Source organism: Haliaeetus leucocephalus, unplaced genomic scaffold (assembly GCF_000737465.1).
Source record: "Haliaeetus leucocephalus isolate CR32 unplaced genomic scaffold, Haliaeetus_leucocephalus-4.0 Scaffold229, whole genome shotgun sequence".
In the NCBI taxonomy this organism is placed as follows: domain Eukaryota; kingdom Metazoa; phylum Chordata; class Aves; order Accipitriformes; family Accipitridae; genus Haliaeetus; species Haliaeetus leucocephalus.
The window spans coordinates 1,176,907-1,199,860 of NW_010972665.1; the positions used below are offsets into that span (position 1 = coordinate 1,176,907).

General features: G+C 49.1%; 1 protein-coding gene across 2 annotated transcripts in view; it reads right to left on the minus strand.

Annotated features, from left to right (window-relative positions):
• Positions 1-5,034: 5,034 nt before the first annotated feature.
• PDLIM1 (PDZ and LIM domain 1) overlaps positions 5,035-22,954 on the minus strand; it is a 32,950-nt gene continuing 15,030 nt past the window's right edge. The window contains exons 3-6 of one of the 2 annotated variants that reach the window (XM_010567737.1): positions 17,075-17,265; positions 10,385-10,539; positions 7,234-7,351; positions 5,035-5,553 (exon numbers count right to left, since the gene is read on the minus strand). In XM_010567737.1, the coding sequence (XP_010566039.1) occupies positions 5,367-5,553; positions 7,234-7,351; positions 10,385-10,539; positions 17,075-17,265 (651 nt within the window). In that variant the 3' untranslated portion in view covers positions 5,035-5,366. Of the gene's footprint in view, positions 5,554-7,233; positions 7,352-10,384; positions 10,540-14,400; positions 14,798-17,074; positions 17,266-22,954 lie in introns of those variants that run through there. The other variant, XM_010567738.1, reaches the window with a different exon arrangement.

The window sequence follows — 22,954 nt, forward strand, 5'->3', positions numbered from 1 at the left end:
GTGTGGTGGCTGGGGTGTGGGGACGGTGGTGGGGGGGGGAGGGTGGGGGGGGGGGGGATGTGACTGGTGCTAACAGTTTTAAATTGTTCTGGGTGAATGTCACATCCCAATTTCTCAGGATGGTGACGTCACCAAACATATGCTACAGGCCTTGCTGATCTGGGAATCAGTTCAGGGAAGACACTAAGGGGAGCCCTCCTGTTGAGGCAGGAGGTTCAGAGCAGACCCCCTTGCTTTCTAGAATCCTCAGCGAGGAGCCCAGGAGCGGCTGGATCCACTCCTAGTCCCAGACTTGGTCAACGGTTTATGTCTAAAGGGATGAGGTGTAGGGATTACGGAAAAGGAAAAAGAGAAACAAGACAGAGAGGAAGAGAAAGATTTCACCAGTCCTGGGTCCAGCGTTGGTTCAGTCAGCCGAGGGGTCCGGTTCTGGGGGGCTTGCGCACATGGGGCTTCAGTTTGTGCCCTTTTATCATCCTTGCCCGTCCTTCAGGCAGGCACTCGAACTCATTAGGCTAATTAGGTAGCCTTTGGGCCGTGGGCTTGGGGGGATCATTTGGGGAGTAGCTTCCCCTTCCCTGCAGATGTGATCTTTCACCATCCATGGTGAGCTGCCCTGCTCAGCACACCAGGACAGGGAGCTGTGCACTCTCCAGCATGGCCTTCCCCTCCTGACCTCCCCCTCCTCTTGCTGATGGGCTTCTTTTCACCTGGGGTTCCTTGCTAGGTGGGGTTGCTTGTTATGGAGAGTTAGTTGTTAAGCAGAACTTGCCCAACTACAATGTTTTGAGACATTAACTCCTTCAGTCTCTCACAGTGAAATAATCTCCCCTTGATTGTCCATTAGAGGGAAAAAGTATTTCAGCTGATACAAGACAAATGCACCCAGATATACTCAGCTTTTGTTGCTCCTGTTGGGGATGTCTGTGGATGTTTGAGTTATTGAGACCAAATACATGAACAGAAAGATGGCGCCTCAGCTTGCTTGTGTGTTGCTACGGTGTGTCTGTTAGCAGGTTTGTCTCCTTTTTTTTTTTTTTTTTTTTTTAAATCTGGTGAGTAGGTCATATTCTTGGGTGGGGAGAGGCTGCTGATGGTTTTTCCAGGTGATGACAAGAAAACGTGTGGTAAACTTATCTCACACATTAGAGTATTTAATGGCATTTCACCAGCACTCAAATGCACTCTGCACATACCATCATTCGGGTATTTTTACTTACCTGCCTAGCAAAGATGATGTTTGAGCTGCTAAGACCCTACCTTGACAATCTGAGCTCAGAGGGTTACCCTTAGTGAATGAAACTTAAATGTACAAGCTGGAGCAACCACCATGCTGCTCAGTGCTGTTTTGCTGGGTGGAGGGTGGTGCTGATGGTGTGGGGTGTGAGGAGGAGACAATGAGAGGTCTGTTTTGATTATGCTGTTAGGGTTTGTTTTGTTTTGTTTTGTTTTGTTTTTAATCCTTTTCTATCTATCATCTGCTTTATCCTGGGGACCAGCAGCGGGATCTTTTTAACTGGGTAAACAGTTTTAAAAAAAAAAAAGTGATTTGAGTTCTCAGCTTGGAAGGGAGATGTGCTACGTCATCCCAAGCAAGCTCTCTTCTCCAGCCTCCCACGGCCCGCAGCTCATGCTGTGCTTGCGGCTTTCCATGTGTCCTGGTTTCAGCTGGGATGTAGTTAGCTGTCTTCCTAGTAGCTGGTACAGTGCTATGTTTTGAGTTCAGTATGTGAAGAATGTCGATAACACTGATGTTTTCAGTTGTTGCTCAGTAGTGTTTAGACTAGAGTCAAGGCTTTTTCAGCTTCTCATGCCCAGCCAGGGCACCTGACCCAAACTGGCCAACAGTGTATTCCATACCATGTGACGTCCCATCTAGTTTAGGAACTGGGAAGTGGGGGGCAGGGATTCGCCGCTTGGGGACTGGCTGGGTGTCGGTCGGCGGGGGGGGGGCAATTGCCCTGCGCATCATTTGTACATTTCAATCCTTTTATTACTACTGTTGTCATTTTATTAGGTGTTATCATTATCATTATTAGTCTCTTCTTTTCTGTTCTATTAAATCGTTCTTATCTCAACCCAGGAGTTTTACTTCTTTTCCTGATTTTCTCCCCCATCCCACTGGATGGGGGGGGAGTGAGTGAGCAGCTGCGTGGTGCTTAGTTGCTGGCTGGGGTTAAACCACGACACCATGCTGCGCCTGAGCTTGGCACCCTGTGTCATGGGGGCGGGGGGGGCTCCTGCAAGCCAACGGGGAGCAGCAGTGCACAACTGCTGTCTGCTGCATAAGGAGAAATGGGAGCTGCAGCGGGAGGCAGGGAGAGGCCGCAAGCAGAAACCCAAATAATCTGTGTTAAAAATGACAGATTGTGCTTTGTGCTGTGTTGTCTCATGTAGGTCTGGAGCCCCTCTGTGGCAGGATGCTAGCTCATTTATAAACTGCCTGACACTCCAGATGTGAACCTTTTATGTATATTTCTTTCTTACATTATTGTTAACTTCTGGAGCAGGTGGTTTCAGGCATGACCCAGTTTAACCTATTGTTATTGTTGAAAAATTCCAGATGCCAGCTGTTAAAAAAGTCCAGAGGAATTTGGAAAGTCAGACTACAGTGAACACTGGAGTTGCCAAATATTTTGTCCTGCATCATAAAAAAATAAATACATTCCTCTTCTCAGCGAGTTACAGCAGAGAGTGATCAAAGTCCTCCCCAAGTAATGAACATGAATTGCCTGGCTAGCCTGTTCCCATGGTAATAAATTGGATCAAGACTGGTATCTGCATTAGAAATCTACACCTCCAGAGCTACCCCACAAGCCTTTTGTAGTTCCCGACTCCTGCGTCAAGCCCTGCACAATCAGTGTTTTCCCAGCAGTGCTGCCAGCCGTCGCTGCAGGAGCTCGGCTGGGGTGATAAAGCAGGCGGCCCTAGACAAAGCAGGGCTTGTTGTCTGTTTGCAGCCCAGGGCTGGGGTGGGGAGGGCAGGGGAGATGCCAGGCATGGTTCAGGCTCGAGCCCCGATTTGCTGATGGACATTTGTACAGTATGAAAACATTTAGTGACTTTGCACACGCTGGAGGGCTCAGCCCATGCGCTGGCATTGGGATACAGCACACCAGAAGGCCCCGATGGCCAGAATTTTCCTCCCGCAAGGCAAGAACGCAGCCATGCGTGGCAGGCAGCCAGGATCCCCCAGCCTGCTGAGAAAGTGGGCAGCAAGGTGTGCAGTGCTGGGAGCAGCCACGGTCCCATGCCACGGCAGGGCCTGCACACTGATCTGAGATGCAGTCAGAGCAATTTGTTCCTATAGGTTTACTCCTTCAGCCCGGCAGGTCTGTGGTCTCCACTGCTGCACTGGCTTTTTGTCTAGTCCAGCCTGCCTGCACCTGCCAGTGCTGCAGCACTGAGATCCTTTCCCTGGGGAAATGCGCTGCAGAGGGGAAAGAATTAACCCCCGTTAGCAGCAGTGAAGGGAGATGTCACCTCAGCAGGCCAAAATAACCCCCACTCTCACTTTGAAAAATAAAGCTGCTTCTGTTACTATCTATCTGGAGTTTGTGCAGCTGTGTGTAGGCATGTGCCGGTGGCATGGAGAAGCCAGGCTTTTCCCAGGGATGAGCTGGCCGAGGAGTTTGCTGGCTGGGCCATGCCATTCTGCCTTGCATGCCGCTGCCCATAGAAGGAGCCTAAGGGCATGAACTCAATTTAGCTGGGTTGGTGAATTAGTCGCCTTCCCAACCTGCCAAAAAGCTGTACAGTTGATCTGGACAGTGGGAGGCTTATGATCTTGGTGACAGGTCAGCTTTATCTCCGATAAGGATTGTTTTTTGGGTTGTGCTTTGGTTTGGGTTTTTTTTTTTTTTTTGCAAGGCAGCTGTGCTCTGCTGTGATTCATCATGAAGGAGAGGAAATACACGGCACAGCAGTAAAGCACTGCTGAAGCCGGTCGGGACTTTCCAGTACAGGCACATGACCCTGTCCATAGCTGTTGCAGATGCACCCACTAACCTCAGGGCTGGAGGTGGCCCTCTGCCTGCCAGCGAGGGCCTGTATGCAGCTACAAACCCTTCTGTTTTCAACCTCTGGCAATTTGTTTTAAAGCAAAGATGACACTATGTCTTAGAAACCATTTATTTTTACACCAAAAGAACAGCCAGCAGCTCATTCAGAGGTGTGAGCAGAGAAATAACTTCACCGCAGACCACCTCTTTGGTATACATGGGTAGTGGCACTGCTGCTCAGGTACCATCAGCCCTCATCCAGTGCACATGGGGCACGTGCCCCCCCCCCCGGCCCCATAAGCCCCAAGGCACCTTCCAGTAGCCATGCATGGCTGGCAGCACAGGGAGCAGGGCAATGCCTCTTGACAGCCACACGGGGCCTTGCAGAGGGGACTGTCTCACATGTCTGCAGACAGAAACAACCACGGCCATGGGGTCTGTCCTGGGTTGGACGAGGGGATGTGCGGTGGCAAGACCCACCCTCACCAGCCTGCGCCCAGTCCTGAGCCTGCGATGGCGGGGGAGGGGGGAGCTGGCACAGAACGGACAGCGCCAGATGGAACAGGGACAGGGACTACGGCCACTCAAACTTTCCCCTCTTTGTTCTAGGACTCCCTGGTTTCCAGCAAACATCAAGTGGACATTTTTTTTCACAGAGCTCAGTTTGTGACTGTGGAGAACAGAGGGGCACCTGGGTGATATGGTAACAGGAAGCATTGATGTGCCTGGTCCCATCATCATGAAGCGATGCTGGATGCAGAGGTGGTAGCTCTCGGCTGCCTTGCACTGGAGACAGGCCACCAGTGCCAGCTATGGTCTGTGGCTTGGCTGTGCCCACCTGGCCCTTGCTGGGTGCCAGCAGGGAGATGCTAACAGCAGCTGGGCAGCACATGAGACCAGTGTGACTCAACTTCGTAATTCCCTCCCCCTGTTCTCCAGGGTAAACACAGCCATGCACTGGACACCACTTCTGCTGCCCCAGGAACCCCAGTCCAGTGCAGAGGGATACCAGGAGAAAGCAGACACATCTGCCTTGTGGATTCACCCTGTTTATTGAATGCAAACAGAAGGCAAATAAATGGAACACAGAGAGACTTTGGCCTCTGATCTTCCTGTGCGATTGACAGCACAAAGGAGGAAAAAAAATAGTTCTGTGTATTAAAAAAACCAAACAGTGAAAGAGGAGACGAAAAGAATGTAGTGACATCTCATGTGAACAGATGGAGGATTAATAATGGCAAGGAAATTCAAAGCCATGCCTAGCATTCCTTATCGCAAACAAGATTCGGCGGGGGGGCAGGGATGATGCTTTCCAAGGAAAAGCAGCAGAGAAACCATCCACACTGGCTTTGTGAGCAGCATGGTTTACTTTGGGAAGACTGTGACCACCTCGTAGCCCTCTGGGGGAATCACCCGCTCCCGGGCATGCTTCTCACAGTAGATTTGGTCTTCCACGAAGAAGTGTCCTTTCTGCTTGAGGTTGGTGCCGCAGTCACTGCACACGTAGCACTCGGGGTGACGCTGCTTGTCCCGGATCTTCACAAACACCCCTCTGGGGAAGGAACCACCAGCACCTCTCAGTGCCAGGCACCCTCCTTCCCAGCCACCTCCCACCCAGCCCAGACCCACACCAGTGCTGAAGGTGGACAATCTCCTCCTGCTTCCGACAAGTTGAAGTACAGGCCCTACTGCTAGTCAGGCAGATGTTAACAGCACTTTTAGAGCCCAACATGTGCCAGCATGGGAGCCTTCCTCTAGAAAGTGTTTCCTAGCACCGGCCTGCCTAAGTTTCACAGGGACAGTCCTATGACCTGTGGTGGCAAGAATCACTGTGATGGCATCTTTAGCTGATGGCTGGAGACAGCGCAACAGCCTTCAAATGCCCAGGATCAAATGACAGGCATCAGCTTGACCAGCTGGGGAACTAAATCCAGGTCCAAACCAACCGGATTGCAGAACAAATCCAGAAATGACTGCCACCGCCAACCAAGGGGGATGAAGGCTGCACAGCCAGCCGCTGCCCTTTTGCTAGTGATGGACATGCCAGGTACATACAGGAGAAGCACAGAGACCAGATCCTGGCTCTGATCTCACATACTGCTGCTCAGGAGATGCAGTGAATGGCCCCAGCTAAATGTGGGCCAGCTCTTAATGGAAAACTTCACAGCTTAACCCAGCAGATGATGAGGAAAACTACATAGCAACTCGTTAACTACCACCAGCAGCAACACAACAATTTGCCAGGAGTACAATTTCATTCCAGCAGCCATCTATGTTTTCCATAATTCATTAGTTTTTAGTGCTATTCATAGCCTTGTGCTTTCTCCCCAGATCTACCCAGCTGGTAGAATAATTGTAGGGTTTGTCTACAATTCATATTTTACAGGCCTCTGTAATATTTATAGATTGCCTCTGTAATGACTCTGCCAGTCCTTGGTGCTCCAGGCATGCCAGGACCATGCAATCACAGTGTCGTGGGCCTCAGCAACAATCTGATACCCTGTGGCGGGCAGCACGGGCGATATCTGAATTATTGCATGACAATGCAGGTGCTCTACCAGCACTTGACTGCTGGAGTCAACTGTTAAGCTAAGGATGTTGTAGGGAAGAATTTGTGGTTAAGAAACTGAACAGCGAATTGAACACATGGGTTGGGTTCTCCGTGCTGTCACAGTTATGGTACAGCAGCTCTGTATTGAACCCATGCCCCTGCTGTGCTGGAAGTTGGACATAGCCACATAAAGACAACAAAAATGTCTACGTAGACACAGAGGAGGTGTGCAGTCCTACAGCACAGCAGGGAGCAGAATGCAGCTCTCCTGGTCCACATTGCCTCTGACCACCAAGGCAAGTCACCACTCCGTGGCTGGGAGCGCCACGACATGAAAAGCATTAAATACATAGGCCCTGAATGGAAAGGTCATTTTGTTTCTGGGTGCTGTAAACAGATTTCAGGTAGGAAGCAAAACACTGCAGCAACAACTGTCTTGAGATTTGTCTCATAGGGACTTGCTTTGGTTTCCATTGATATGGATCTTTAGAGGGAAACCCAACTCCTGCCTCACTGCAGGGAGCTGCAAAGTTAGCACTGTCAAAGCTGGTAAGAATGTGCCTTGAGCCAGCTCCTGGATGCACTGGATGTGGATAGGTCAAGTGTTTCGGGTGCAGCACCTCAGCCCCACACACAGGCATGGGATGCTCAGCCTGCAACCCCAGGGACAGGCTTACTTACACAATGCCAGATCCACACTTCTCACACATGGGCAGCTTCTGGGCATTCCCAATCGATGAGGCCACCTTTGTGGTGGGGGCTTTGACGCTCCTAAATCCAGATGGTTTGGTAGGGTCTCCTGGGGGTGGAAGGAGAGTGCTTCAGAGCATGTGAGATGTGTGGCTCTAGGCTATTCCTCCCAAGCAGATGCTCTGCTAGGGACGAATGATGTTCTTTAACCCCAGCTCTGAGGCAGGGACTCATGCACGGAAAGCAGGCAGGGATTTAGAGGTGTGTGGGGAGGAGGGAGAAAAGGGACACAGCTGAACCTGGCCCTGGAAATTCGAAGGCCTGAGATTGTGGGCAGTCAGATGAGATGATCTTAAAAGCCCATCAGACTTCAGCTGATGTGTCTCAAATGCACAAAGCAAAGCAAAGCCTCAGCCCCAGCCCCAGCCTTGGCAGCACTGGAGTCTGCCTGCTGTGTGTCTTGATCACAAACACAGGCTCAAGCTGATTGCCAGATTTGGGCTCAGAAAGAGGAGGTGGGTGTGCTGGCAGACTAGGGAGGACTGTCAAAGTCCTTTTCCAGTCTGCTGACTGGTGTACAGTGGGGCTGGCTCCCCCAGGACTCCTGAAAATTTGGTTAACAAACTCCTTGTTCTTGCAGGGCCCTGGGACACTGGGGATAACCTCATGCTCTCCTGCTGCTCTGTAGCATGCTCCAGGTATCTCCCTAGTGCAACCTCTCTGGGGCAGGGATGTCCTGCAGGTCCTCCGCAGGAGACATCTGCTGACCTGGATGCCTACAATGCCTAGATGCAGGATACGAGGCAAGCCTTTAAATATCTGCAGTGAAAAAGGAGCCTCTTACAAAATGACACCACTGATGTGACTAGTCTTGTCTTATCTATATGACTTCTGCAAGAGGTTGAACACCAAGCAACAAGGGAAGGAGGGCTGCAGAGACTCCCACGATGTCTCACCAGAAACAGAGAGGTCGATGGGCACCTCTGGGAGGGACACTGATAAAACCCAAACCAAGAGCAACTGCAATGGTTGTTCCTGGTGTAAGGGGAGGAAAAACCTTCCAAAGGCACACCCTGGTGACCAGCAAAGTCAGGGACACATCACAGCCCAAGGCAGCATCACTGACAGAAGAGCTGAAGGAAAAAGGGGGAAACTGCCCACTGCACCTCCCTGTCACCACTGCTCACCCATGGGGCAGGTGATGCTGCACTGCTTTGCCTCTGGGGCAGCCTTCAGCTCAGAGGTTTGCACCCACCTCCATGCAGAGATGCTGGTCCAGAGGTGCAAGTTCCCTAATGGGGGCTACAGCCCATGTACCCTGCAAACACAGCAGGAAGCATCTGGCCTGTGACAGAGTTACTGCCAGTGACCCTTGCTGGGAAGGAAGCAGCAGCAACCACAATCTCAGGCTCTTCCCTATCACCTCTGCTCATTCCCTCTGCCTCAAACAGCAGTTTGCTAATATCAACAACATTGACAGCATGTTTTTAAAGCTCTCTAAAGGATCAACTTAATCAAATACCCACAGGAAATATAACTTGTTCCACCCTGTGAAACACTCTCCACCCATGAGTGCAGGGTCAGGTCTAAACACAGACCAGCTGTGGTGCTTCCACACACCAGTGCCCACACACAGCCCCCATGTCCGGGGCCAGGCTCTCAGCTGGTGTAAGTCAGTGCAGCCCATACAGTCAGTGATGCCCCAAGGGACTTGTCCCAGCTGGGGAGATAACTCCCTGCTACTACTCACAAGCCATGGCCTGAAGACAGGCTGGGAGAAGCAGCCAACTGATGTGCTATTTATCACCGCAGACATGATCTGACTCAGCAGCAGCAGTGTTTCAGCCTGGCCGAACGGCTGGCAGGCAGGGGCACTGCCTCCTCAGGGACACACATTCCTCTGAGGCTTCATAACCCCCCAGCCCCGCTCCGCATGGGTGATTATCAGCTCACGGGAGTAATGCCAAAGCCTATCCTAGCCCATGATGGGGCAGGCAAACCTTGTGCCAGAGAATCCCAATAATGCTGCAAATCTTCAAAGAAAGATAAAACAGAAAGGCTTTTGCTTCTTATCTTCTTCAAGGCTACTAAACACAGGGGAGGACCTTGGCTGCCTGAGAAGTCTTGGCTACTCCAGTCCCTTCCATGCAGGACCTGAACCCTGAGGGCAAGTTGCAAACACTCAATATTTAAAAGATGCTTTCAGGTAGGTATTTCAGCAACATATTAAAGACTCCAAGATCCTGGTTTCTTTCTTGCTATTGTTTCCTTATGTCCTTTGGTTTGCTGTTTCCTTACAGATCCCTCAGACCTACCACACTTGGCTGATCTCCTTCCCTTTGTGGCAAATATCTCAGCACCAGGCTTTTGTTGGATGAAATTGAGTGTACCACTGCCAAGCTAGTAACACAAAAGACAGTCTCAACTGGCCTAAGGAAAAAGAAGTCATTCTTGGAATTACTTTCCTATTTATTTGTTTATTTTATTTTATTTAAGGGGAGAAGAGGGTACAATTCGGCCCTCACCTAAGTTAATGGGCTTTTTTATCTTAAAGTCTATAGCCCTGAACTGCACAAGTCCAGATGTCAGATCAAGAATGCCAAGCAGAGCAGTTTCAGAGGCTGAAAGCTATGAACTGCTTGCTGTAACCTAGCTTCCATATTTTTACATTCAGCTGCAGAAATGGATTCTTTTTCTTGTGTAGCTGAATGGAGATCAGAAGCTTTAGAACTCACTGAAGAGCACTATATCTTGTGGTACTTTTCAAAGTCTTGAATTTAAGATGGTCTTTAATCATTGAATATTATCTTAAAGGGGCAAAACTTTAGAAAGTACAGTAGAGGTTTTTGCAACTTTTTAATTTCCTTCTTGATAACTAAATGTTGTAGGGGTTTATTTCTTGAGCACTCAATGAGCATGGGCCCATAGACACTGAAACTAATCAATGAGAGAACATTTAGGAGTAAAGTTAGCGAAAGGGTCTGTAGGTTTCTGTAGAAACCACCTACACGCACTACCTTGAACAATCAACAGCTAAGAAAGGAAAATAAAGTTTTAGATGTTACCTTTAAACACTGTACACAGCCCAAGGAATGGCAAAAGGGAAGAGCACACTCAGATGAGGTGTGCAGTAAGTGCTCACCTTTCTCTTCTGACTCCAAGATCTCTTGCAACACGAGGAACGAAGCAGACTGCCTGGGTGGCTCATTTGACTCTTGATTCTCCTGGAGCATCTTGTAAACCTCAGATTCTCTGTCTATGACAATGCCGCCTGGGGGCTGGTTATGCTGATCTAAACTGAGGAAGGAACAGAGAATACCCTTGTTAAACAGCTGAAAACTAAAGCCAGTCCCTCTAGCAAAATTTTCACAATGCATCATACAACTGAAGAATGAACGTGCAAAACAAACGCACAACAGGATGCCATAAAACATGGAAGTGCTGGATGTGCTCGCACAAGACAGCTGCAGCCCGGGTGGGATCAGCACACTGGGCTATCCGCATACACTACTGTATACGGGTTCTCGCCGACTGCCCCCAGCCAGTCCTCAAGTGTCCTCCCTGATTTGCAATTACTATATACTCCAGAAATTAAAACTTTCTGCCCAGGAAATTACTGCTCTGTTAACAGGAAAATAAAGAATTCATGTGCTGGGATGGGAATCACACATGGTAGCTGTGCCATCTATGCATGTTCCTTGCATGCATAAACCACCTTAGCCTGCTACCTTACACCACTGTAAATCTCAAAGTAAATTTATTCCATTAAAAAGAAATCTTTGCAAGTACACTATGAATTGGTCCTAAAGGCCACCTTCACAAAGTAACAGCTGTAGGATCTAACTAAAAGATCCCCATTAGCAATAATTTAATTTGGTTTTCAAGTGAGTGTTATTATTTCCATTTTATAGGTGGAGACTCTGAACCACAGCCCATTTACAGCATTTAAATAAGGTTAACAAGGAGGTCAAGGGCAGAGGAAATTTCTGCCTGCTAAGACTAAGCTCTCCTCCTTTCAGCTGTCTCCTGAGGTGCTGCTGCTGCTGCCGCTCATGTCACGAGGGACTTGCACCCTCAGCCCAGAGCCCAAGGTGCTTCAGGGGCAGCCTTTCACAGTGCAGGGTGGCTGAAAGGGTGGTTGTTGTGCCACTGGAAAGATCTTTAGGGGAAAAAAGAAAAGAGGCTGGAGGCAGTAGCTAGGATGTTCTCCACATCCAGTGGATACAGGATAAACTACAGGCTTAAAACTGCAGGAGGATATTCAGAATATCCCTTGGAAAAAGCTTTCCAACAGACAGATACTGAAATACCAGAGAAGATTGCCATGGACAGGTGAGCAACCTCCATACTAAAGGATTTTAAGAGTCTGGACAAATAGTTGCTGGGAATTATTTAAATCAATGGTTTAAATTGACCAAATGCTGGGCTAGGGGATGGACTAAAGGACACAGGAAGTACCTGTCTGCCTTACATTCTGTGGCTCAAGGGTCTCTGGAAAACTGAGACAACTGACAAGTCTCCTCTGAAAGCTCAATTACATAATGCAGCCTTACAAATGTAAATGGTCTATTAGGTTTCACCATTCCTGCACCCTGTGATTGCTTGAAAAGTACATAAACATCCTGAAGTTCAGACTAAATTGCAGAGGGAAATCTTCTTCTTGAGGAGGCAACTGCATACTTTCCATGCCAATGTGCAACTGAGTCATCTGGGATTTATTCTACATAATAAACTGTTCAAGCATCAGAGGTAAAATCATTGCACATGTTATAAAATGCTACTTCCATAAAAAGAATTTCATAAAATGTTTCCATCCTTAGTAATTTTCAGTGGAGTGGGAAGCACATTAGACTTGCAAGCAGTTGAAGCCTTGAAGCCTGAATTTGATTTACCGAAGCCTCTCACCCAAAATAAAATAATGATGTACCTTCTATTACAGAGAAAATGTCCTAGGCTATCCCAAATGAATCCATACTCTACATTACATTCATCTTATGTAAACTCATATACTCCCACCACTCTATCCACTCATAAAAACATTAGGCAAGAAGCCTTTCATTGCAGTTTGCATACTAAGAATGTTTCACTAACATGCATTCAAAAAGCAAAGACTAAATCGTTTTAAAGAGCACTAGAGTCAACCAAAGCCATCACATTTCAACCATGCATTGTGACAGTGTGGAAAACATACAGATCAGCTCTCCCAGGTATGCACCCTATAGATATACTTGCATATATAAGACTTCTGAAAAACTATTAAAAAACCCCCAAATCCTAGAATTTGTACCAGCAGAGTGAAATAACTCAACCTGTCAGGGCAGAAGGCTATGCTACTTAAAGGAAAAAAAACCCCACCGAAAAGCACATGCATCTTTTGAATGGGCAAGGCCACAGGCACACAAATTGTGCCTGCAGGATAATGAGTCTCTGTATGTCAGCTGATTTATGGCACCTCCTGTTGCACAGGTACTTTACCTGCAGCAGTCACCAGCAAGTGGTGTCCTTTTCCATGTGCAGGTGTTCCCTGACACAGAAGCTTTGTAGAGGACAACCCCAACAACCTTTACTGGATTTCAGACTCACGCAACTGTTACTGGATCTCACTGCTTCTACCATGGACAACCTGCAATGCTGATTGAATAACACTGGATCACTGAGCTTTGAAAATTGGCAAGAAGATGGTGATAAAAACCATAAAGACACAGTGTTGCACAGCGTCTTCAGAAAAGCACAGCTTATTCTTTATTAATGCCATTTTACTATTTTATGCTAGCACATTTTGTAAACTTTACAAGGATCTCAAAGCTGGGCTACAGGAAGGCCCAGTACTTGGAGCACTCACTTTTGCAATGAAACAATTCCTGATACTTGGGGCTCCTTTGTGAGCGTTATCAGCTGTCCAGACCAGCACAGCCAGCAGAGTGTGACCGCTTCTGGCATGTGTGGTATCAACTACAAGCCAGAGCAGTGACTTACAGCAAGCAACTGGACTGAGTAACAAGGCAGGAGTAAATCCACAGCCTCCCATTATCTCTTGGCTGCTGCCACATGGCAAAGCTCGGCCATGTGGGTTCATGGGTGAGCATGCCAACTTTTCTACTTTGAAGCATGTGGTGCTCAGCCCAGGGGGGTACTGTGAGCAGCCGAGGAGCTATGGATCTGGCTGTGCCCTTTCGCTCTGTCCCACATAGGCCATGGGACTGACCACCTCCCTGGACCACATGTTATACAGCTACAAGCTACTTGGTCACATAGCGGGATAACTCTGCTGAAGGTTCACATCTTCTGAAACAATTCAGCCTAGATTGGAGTCCTCCTGTGAGATGGCTAAATGTGCTTTCTGCTTCACCCATCTCAATACCAAAGTCCTCCCCATAAAACCCTGTGGGCTGTCATTTAGAGGCACAGGCCAGCTGGTTCCCAACTGCCACAAAGCAAACACCAAAGAGCACCCAGGCCTTGGATGCTGAGGCTCTCCACAGGTCCTGCAGGCCTCAGAGCATGTTGATCATCCTCTGCTCCTATGGGCAGAGGCAGCCCTAAGAGCAGCAACCTGCGCAAACAAGCGGGCAGGGGTGGGGGGACAGACTGGGACCTTCATGTGCCTGGTACCTGCCAAGGCTGCTCCAAACTCCTGAGTGTTATCAGCCATAGATGAAGACCCATAGGGACCTGCTTCAGCCTGAAATGAAACACGCCCAGTACACACCCATGGCCCAGACCACAGCCAGCAAAATAAAAGCAGAAGGACAGGTGCGGCAGTTGCAAACAACAACAGTTGTTTCAGTGGAGGAGAAACACCAGCTTTCAAGATAAAGCACTCTCCTGCCCCCAGCAAATCCATCCGTTGCAGGTGGCTCCTCCAGGAAAGCCACCAGCTGCTGTTGAGGCCCTGCTGTATGGGTGGGCAGGGGGCAATGGACACACTGACAGGCTGAAATCGTGTTTTGGTGCTTCCTACGGTGTTGGACACAGACACAATGCAGAGAAAGCTCCTGTGAAGAGTCATGCACTAATGTCAGAAAGGTGAAATGTAAGTGACGTTTTCTTGTGACCGGCCAACGCTGTGAGCCACAGACAGGGATGAGGCACTCGTGGACACCGAGATGCAGATGAATGGATGCGCCGAGCTGGCCGCAGAGGCAGCAGGCAGGTTACCTGGGGAAATTGGGGCTAACAGAAGAGATCTGCCCCTGCAGGGAATCCATGATGTTGCTCTGCGAATAGAGCTGCAGGGGAGAATTGAACTGCACATGCAGCACTTTGAGTCCTGGCACTTCCACTTCCATGGGGCTGTTGGGGCAGACCTGGGCCATGCGCTTCAGCTGCTCGGGCCCCACTTGGACTTGGCTGGGGATGGAGGAGGTGCTGTGCCTCCGCTGCGGTGGCTCGGAGGTCTGCGCTTGCAGGGGGTTATAGACAGAGGCGAAGGGAGCCTGCATTGCGTTCATCGGTGATGGGTGGCTATGGCCCCACGTGTTCACACTGGGCAGTTTGAGTTGTGTTTGTTTGGGGGTTCATTTGCGTTTTACATTGTGGAATTGAGGAAAAAATGCAGAGGAGGAAGAAAGGAAAGAAGGAAGAAATTAATGAAGGACTAAACCAAATACACCAAGCAATACAAGCAGTTGCAGAATACTGTCTGAGGGACACACCACTGAATACTTCATATTAAGCGTTCTGGCTAATACTGTGGCTCTGGTCTCACACTCCAGGTGTGTCCACGCAAAAACTAAAATGCATTCACTCTACTGATGAGCAAATACAAGGGTTGTAAAAGCAATGAAGACATGGCAGCGGGGGTTTCACTATGAACCAGCTACCTGAGCACACACTCATGGTCCCCCTGTCCAGCCAAGGAATGCCACCTTCACTGCTGCCCTTCCCAAAGCTAGCCTGGGCGCCCTACCAAGGGGCAATCTCACCTCCGATCCCAAAACAGATGTGCTCAGCAGGGGGGCTTCTCCCTGCCTTCCCCACCTGTTTTGCGACACCAGATCCAGTGGAGGTTTGCTGCTGTTTCTGTCTGTACGACAGTCCTACATTTATATCACACACCCTCTAAGGATGGACCATGGACCAGGTTCCCGTGTCACTTCATCATGTGCAGTGGCAGGATCAGGCTGCCAGGTTCAGATAGGCTGTGTGTCTGCTGGGTGCAGGATGGGGAAGCAGATAAATGCCAGGTAAACCCAGAGCAAGGTCAGCCACGTACAAACAACTCAGCAAAACAGACGGGCAGGAATTTAAAGCCAGATAGAACGCTGTGCGAAGGGAGAACCTACATATCCTGCGCTTGTGCACTAGGGAGACCACAGTGGGTTTTTAATGGCAGGGTGAGGCCCCTGGCTCTCACTGAAAACGAGCAGCAATTCATTTGATTTTAATGACTCTGTCAACAGAAGTGTATTAGCATCAAAGGTCTCATCCACAGTCGCCCCAGCATTCCTCTGCAATTTGCTGTGTTTCAGCAAGGGAAAGATGAAAGAGATGTCATGTACCCCACATGCAGCAGGGCTGGCAATGGATCTTCCATTGTGCTAGGAAGAGCACAGTGAGCCACAGCATTTGAAGAAACCCACCTCTTTGCTGATCCCTGCAAGAAAAAGGGATCACCCACAAGTTTCCAGCAAAATATACCAAGATTCCAGAGAGTGCTCTCACCTGGAGGGGACTCCAGACTTAGACCAGAGGTGGTATTTGACTGCCAAATGGTCCCATCACATTAACGCAAAGTCAGATTTCCTTTGCCTTTGCTCAGCCCCTGAATGAGGCTGCTGCGGTCTACCAGAAGCAAATGAGGAACAAACATCTGTCACCTCATCTGCCAGCTGCAGCACCATAACTCTGCCTAGAAGGGCCCATGCTGCAGACAGGGCTGCCAGTGCAAGAAGCCTGTTTCAGTCAGGGGCAAGTTTTCAGGCTTGTGTTAAACCACAATCTCAGGTCTTTGTGCCCTGCAAAAGCAGAGGCTGACGTTACTTTTGTCTGCCCATTCACAAGTCAGGAATTTAGTCGAGTATCACCTAAAGCACTAGTCTTGCAGCTTTTGTTGTAAAAGTGGCCAAAGTCTTCCAAGCAGTTTGGTACTGCTATGCAGAAACTTAGGGCAGTTAAGCAACCTGACTAACGCAGCCAGAAAGATTTCAGATAGCTCCTTGTTTATTGCTCCCAATGAAAAAATAGGAACTTTGGACTCCTGGGATAATGTAATGTCTTTGATGAAGCTCAGATGCAACCACAAAAATCAATAGGCCCTTATAGGTTGGGACCCTTTCCAATCCCATATATAAAATTGCTCACACAGGTATGAATGTTTCATCTACTTTTAACACTCCTGTGAAAAACAAAGTTCAATAATAAAAAAATAGAAAGATCCAAACTTCGGCAGAGCCTGTCTAGGAATCCCAGGCCAGCCAGGAACGGGGACGAGTGTGCTTCCTGTGCTAGCTGGAAGCCCAGCATTGCCCAGCATTGCCCCCACAGCCAGCACAAAATGCTAACTTTACAAAGTGCTTGTAACAAGCTATCAGGCACCTGTTCAGACCAGCAGGCTGGTATGTCATGCTGAACGCACGTGGAAACTGCATTGGTCTCTGCTAAACAAAGAAACACAACAGCATTAATTTAATTTCTACATCTCGTGAAATGTTCCCCGCTCCTCCAAGCCCTGCCCCAGGAACCACATCCACACTTGTGCCTCTGCTCCTTCCCTTGTCCTGAAAGAGAGCTTTTCTGGGTTAAGAAATTGGTACCTTCACAGCGAACTCACATCTTCTGGAGCGTTCCCCTGGGGGCCTGGGCAGGAAGGGGAGGCAAGGAAGATACTTACGGCTTGGTAGGCTCCAGGGCCCCAGGTGATGTCTTTGACTCCACTGCATTGTTGAAGGTCTGGATGTTCTCTGATGAGTAGAGGCCTGCTGGGCTGTTGTACTGAGCAGTGATCACTCTGGGGGCAGAAGCTGTGGCAGCAGTGAAGGGCACCGCGCTCCGGTTGTGTGCACTTCCTATGTGCCTTATTTCCTGCATGCAAAGGAGCAGAGGCAAAAATCAGAGGTGCTCAGGCATGCAGGTGGGGTGTGACGGGGCAGCCCAGAACGAGTAGCCACTGCAACAGTGGCCTTTGCGTGTGGTGTCAGCTGAGGAGCACACAACCACGACCACCAAAGCAGGTGAGCGTCCTCCCACACATCACGAGGATCCCTGGCACCATCCTGGATGGCTTCAGGCTGACCTTCAGGACATTTCAGAGTTGACATGCCAGGAACATGAGAGCTCAGAAACACTGCCAGAGCTATTAGCTCAAGGTGCCACTCACCTGGGAGCTCCTGCAAGCCTATGGTAAGCCACAGGACCTACCTTCTCATGCAAGACTACAGATTTTAAGCATTCCTTGCAATTCCTGAAAGCAGGGCTGATTTCTATGGGAAAGTGAAGATGAGGGGCAGAAAGAGGAGCACTCTTCAATGATATCTGAAAGTCTGGCTTTCCTTAGATAAGGGCAACCCAAAAAGAAGGCATTTGTCATTACTACAAGAGCTCTGGAGCATGTCTCCTCCTTCAGCTGAGACTGGGGTTTGGAGCTGTCTCTGATGAACAACTTTGGACTTTCTGGATAAGAAATTCCCACAATAAAGGCAGGAAGATGACCATTGTTAATACAAAAGACTGTCCAGAGGCAGTGACAGCTAACTGCCAGAAACTTCTTCAGTGCCACAAGTATGAGGTATCACCCAGATGTTCTGGGTTTGCTGCAAACTGGAGGCTTCCAGTGGTATTAGCGGATGCTTAGAAACACTGGTTACAATTTGGTAAGAAAGGGGCCAAATCCAGGTTAAATAAAACATGAGGTAAGACTCTTCTGAATCACAGGCAGCGCTAACAAAAATGGGGAGATTTCTAAGCCCCATCAGTTCAGCAGGCTGGGAATTAGCAGCTTTGGGGTAGAGATAACAACACCCGGGGCTTATTTCTCCCCAGAGAAGATGCTTGACCAAAGCAAGGAGAAAGTACAATAGGGCCTCACTAGAGCAGGCATAAGAAAGGACTAACATTCACAGAGGCGGCTGAAATATTCGGGGCTAAAAGACGGCACCAAAATGTGCGTTTAGAAATGTTTCAGCCAGCTGTAGAGATTGGGCATGGCTTCAATGCAGGGCTAATGACCAATGGCATAGGATGAAACAGGGCCCTTCTTAACACTCTGGGCCCATGGTTCCCAGCTCTAATTAACAGAACCAGTTCCCTCTCCCACTCTATACAGGCGCTGACTTCTACAGCAATGAAGTGAGCCTTCACCGCCCTTTGAATATCTCATGGCATGTGTTTGATAGAGCTATAGTTACAGGATAAACACTCACTAGAAGCAACTATGACTAAATTCCCCTACAGATTTTTCTTTAAATCACTTTTATGTCCCCAGATTTCCTTAGGCAGCTGGCTAGCACTGCCAGGCTGACAGATGGGAGTAATCTCACTTCATGGCACTCAAATGCTATTTATGGCATCAAGCACAGCATAGGTTCTCTCAGAGAAGAATGGTGTGGATCCAAATGCACTCATGAGTTACAAGTCATTTGAAATCAGTGGGGTAGCTCAAGATGTTCAGGTGTGGGGTGGCGGGACTGCTCTCCTACGACTTTCTGGCCGATGTGTATGGATGTCAGCCATGAAGCTTTCCCACACACCAAAGGAAGAAAGACCCTGCAGTAATTAGCTAATCTCCCTTTGTTGCAATCTCATTTAAAGCACATAATAGCGCTTATAAAAATAGTCTTTCCCATGGCAGAAACCGTGGATTTTAGCAAAAAAAAAATATTACTTCAGCCTGTATATCACACCGTGGGGAAAAGTATCAGTGATCTTGTATCGGCATTATATACACACGCTAGCCCACAATTTGGAGGCTACAAGTAGGAGAGGGTTTCAGACGTGCACATAATAGTTGATTTAATGAGAGAGGCAGAAGTTTTAGGCTAAAGGGGTTATACTCTTAGGTCAAATAGGCTCAAAGTTGAAATCATGTCACAACCTGTATTGTGGAAATGTTTAAGTATTAACCAATAATTAGAGAAAGGGAAGTAATTTAGAGTATATTTTTTTTTTAAATTCTGGCTTCCTAAGGAAGTAAGGCATCTCAATTACATACTCCACATACACGTGAGCACGTTCCCACCCCCATCAGGGACCTTTGAATCTGTTAGCCAAGTCCAAGTCACTTTGACAGTGATGGAGGCCCCAAGGATATTTAAGTTTCTACAAGTGTTGAGAAAATAGACAGCCACATGGAGGAGAGACTGAAATCACATTAATGCCTTGACTCCAAGAAGAACTACAACACGTGCTGAGGCCCAGAATCCACACAGGAGATTTTGACCTACTTTTGGCCACCAGGTAGGTTTTCTGCTGTGTAATAACATCCAAGACCATAAATGAAGCTTTCAAAAGTGTCAGGTCATCTGTAGTAGCTCTCATGTGGATAAAGTCCACAGACTATAAGGGAGTTTATAACAGGCTAAATAGAGATATCAGTGGAGAAGGTGGTGTCTGAAGATTAGATTAGCAAAATCCCATCTGGAGAACAGCATAGAAGGTGTATAACCCAACAGGCTACAGACAAGTATTACAAGAGCAGTAACATTATAAAGGGCATTTGGATAATCCAAATTCTCCAGAACTTCCTGTCACGCCATGCTGCTCTTTCTGCTCAAGCTGTGGAAGGAATTTGCAAAGAACAAGTGCTTTCATGAACCCAAGATCAAAAGATAACATGTTCTCACTGTCAAATGTATTTACCTAGGGATTTGCCAGAACTGCCAAACAGGCCCTGTGCTGTGCAGCAATTTTGTTAAAGCCCCAGCTCCTGGAATCATGTGTTTATGTGAGAGTCTCTGACTTAACATTGGAAAAAAAAATCACAAATATGACACTCCCCAAAACCTGTCCACCAGCAGCCACATGAGAAATGTTAGTAGAAAAACACCGCTATACTGTGTACATGTGTGGGGGCAGCACCTGGTTTATGCAGTTGATATGCCTTTGGTTTGCAGCATCTCTAAGGATGTGGCGTTCCCAGGATCAACACAAGGAAAAGGGGACAAGCAGCATTAAACAGCATCCCTGGCTGGGGCACAGCAAGAGTAGCAAGCAGTGGGCTGTTTGCAAAGGAAGAACCAGCGGTCGGTCAGACACAAGGACATGCTCTCACCCAGTCAGAGCATGACTTGCTCTTTCTTTGTCAGTAGTACAGAGGAGTGTGACTAATATTAGATCTTTACAGAGACATCTTCGGGCAGATCCGGAACCACTTGCCTCGCCCTTCCTGCAAGCCATGGTGCTGCCTCAGTCCCCCAATGCCAGCCCTGTCTGCAGTGGGCTGCAGTCAGCAGTGAGCAGGGGTACCAGCAGCAGTTATTTTGGTCTGAAGCCAGGGTATGGTAGCTCCCAAGCCTCCAGGTAGGATATTCAAGAGCAATATTTTATCACTATAAACTGATCCCGTGATAGTTAAATCGCTTTGACTGCACAGATACCAGCTTTGTTTCCCTCCTTCCTTTGCAGACATATGTCTCCAGAGGGGCTGGCAGAGTGGCTAGCCCAAGCTAAAATGGATTAGCGACTGCACAAACTTCTCTGCCAGAGTGCTGCTTCTGAACTCAGAGAGGTCTCATCTTGCGTTACTTTCAAAATGAAGCCATTCCTCCAACAGCCCCCTCCCTACCTGAAACTACCTCCGCTATATGAACAAGCTCCAAGTGGCTTTGGAGCACAATCCCATGTGCTCCCAAGTCCTTCAGGCACCAGTACAAATTCCTCCATCCCAGAGGAAAAGCTATTACCCAATCCCAAGGACAAACAAGGTTTGTAGGACCCCAGCTTCAGGTCAAATACGCAGGTCTCCTGCCAGATGAGTCTTCTGGGTGCTGGCTGTTAGAGGCAGCAGCACCCTTTGGGAGCAGATAGGGACACTGTCAGGCGCCGCAGGTGCTGCACCGTGGCTCTTCCAGCTGGGTGCCAAGGGGCTTCCCCTGCCACCCCCACCCTCCTGGCACGGCAGGGAGCCGCCAGACACGGTGCCAGGCTGCAGGGACAGGGAAAATGTCCCTGCGCCGGGGCAGGAAGCAGATCAACATTTCCTACTGCACCGGCTGCGTCATGGGGAATTATCTGGGAAAACAATGGCCCCTTCCTCCCTCTCGTCCTGCTCACACCAGGCTATGCTTAGCGATGCTGAAGCCCAGCTTGTGAAATCTCCACTGCTACATCAGCTGTCACCTCCGTGCCCAGGGCCAGCCAGCGGCTCACAGCGTGGGCATCTGTTTCCTCCTCACCATGCAACAGAGACGGACACGCTACCACCATGGGAGCCGCTCATCTTGGGAATTGGGGCGTGGGAGTCCAGGGAAATTCCCAGTTGTCAGCGAGGCAGACAGATGGACAGACAGCCCAGGATGAGCCACCTCCACCAGCTCAGCTGGGGCACATCCCATGAAGCAGGGGCATAAAGCCACCTGGACACCTCCATGGCCCCATGGGCCCTCTGGCAGGTTGGGGGCAGTCTGGGGTGAGGGTGGGCTCTTGGATCCCATCCGCCATGCAGTGATGTGGCCGAGGCCATCCTGGCTGCACTGACCACCAGAAACAGGAAAAACCCAGAGGCTTTTTGTACTCACTAAATAAACTAAACTGCAATATGAGGTGTCGGGCAGCCTCTCCCTTAAGTGGGGTTCTCCTCTCCCCACAGCATGGCTTGAAGGCAGCTGGCGGGGCTGGGGCCTCAGAAGTGCTGGCTACTGCCCCCCTGCCACTGCACCCACAGCAGCCCCACTCCCCTGCCTGCCCCTTGCCCCTTCCCAGGCCACCTCCCCACAGCCCCTGGAGGAAAGACAGATTGAGTACAGAGCCGGGGGCTGCTTGAAGCCACCAAAAACTAGCTTCAGGGGTGGAGTCATGATTTAGAGAGTGGCTAGCGTAGTTATTTCCTGAAACTCCAGCTCTCGGAGTCAGGGGATTCACTCTGACCTCACGTTACAAATTAAAAAAAAATTAGCACCCAGGCTTTGCAGTTGCAGGGAGAAGTGAAAGCCCCTACGGTCCCACAGGCCCCTGAAGCATCTGAGCAAGCCAGCAAAACCTGCTGCCCCATTGGGCCCCAGAAACATGGGATGTTTTTGCGTCCCAAGTCAGAGCCCGAAGGCTTGGGGCGGGTGATCCTGGATTGCACACCTCGAGAGCCATGCCAAGAGGAAACAAGATTAAACATTTCTCAGTATAAACGTTTACTCAGCTCTAAGAAAACAGGCCCCTGACCAAATCTCAGCAAACAAGAGCACTCTGGTCCCGGAGGCGGGGAAGGAGAGCAAAGACCAGCAGCCAAACCCCCCGGCCTCATCCTTGCCCTTGCGAAGCCACCCTGGGGAGCGAAGGCCATGCTCATGCCCAGCCGGCATGCTGAGGGGGGAGGCTGCTTGCGCCAAACGTGCAGCAAGAGCTCAGAAGAGCACGTCTTCATGGCAAACTCTGCCCCACGCTATGTTTCATCAGCTGCGATCACAACTATTAAGAAGTGCCTTTACTTTCACCTCTCCTTCTGTTATTGTTTGGGGTTTTTCAGCTATGGAAAGATCTTCTGCAATGCTTTGAAATCTGATTAGAAATTAGGAAGGGTTTGGGGTTTTGTTATTGTAGGGGGGTAAAACAACAAGGCTGGCTT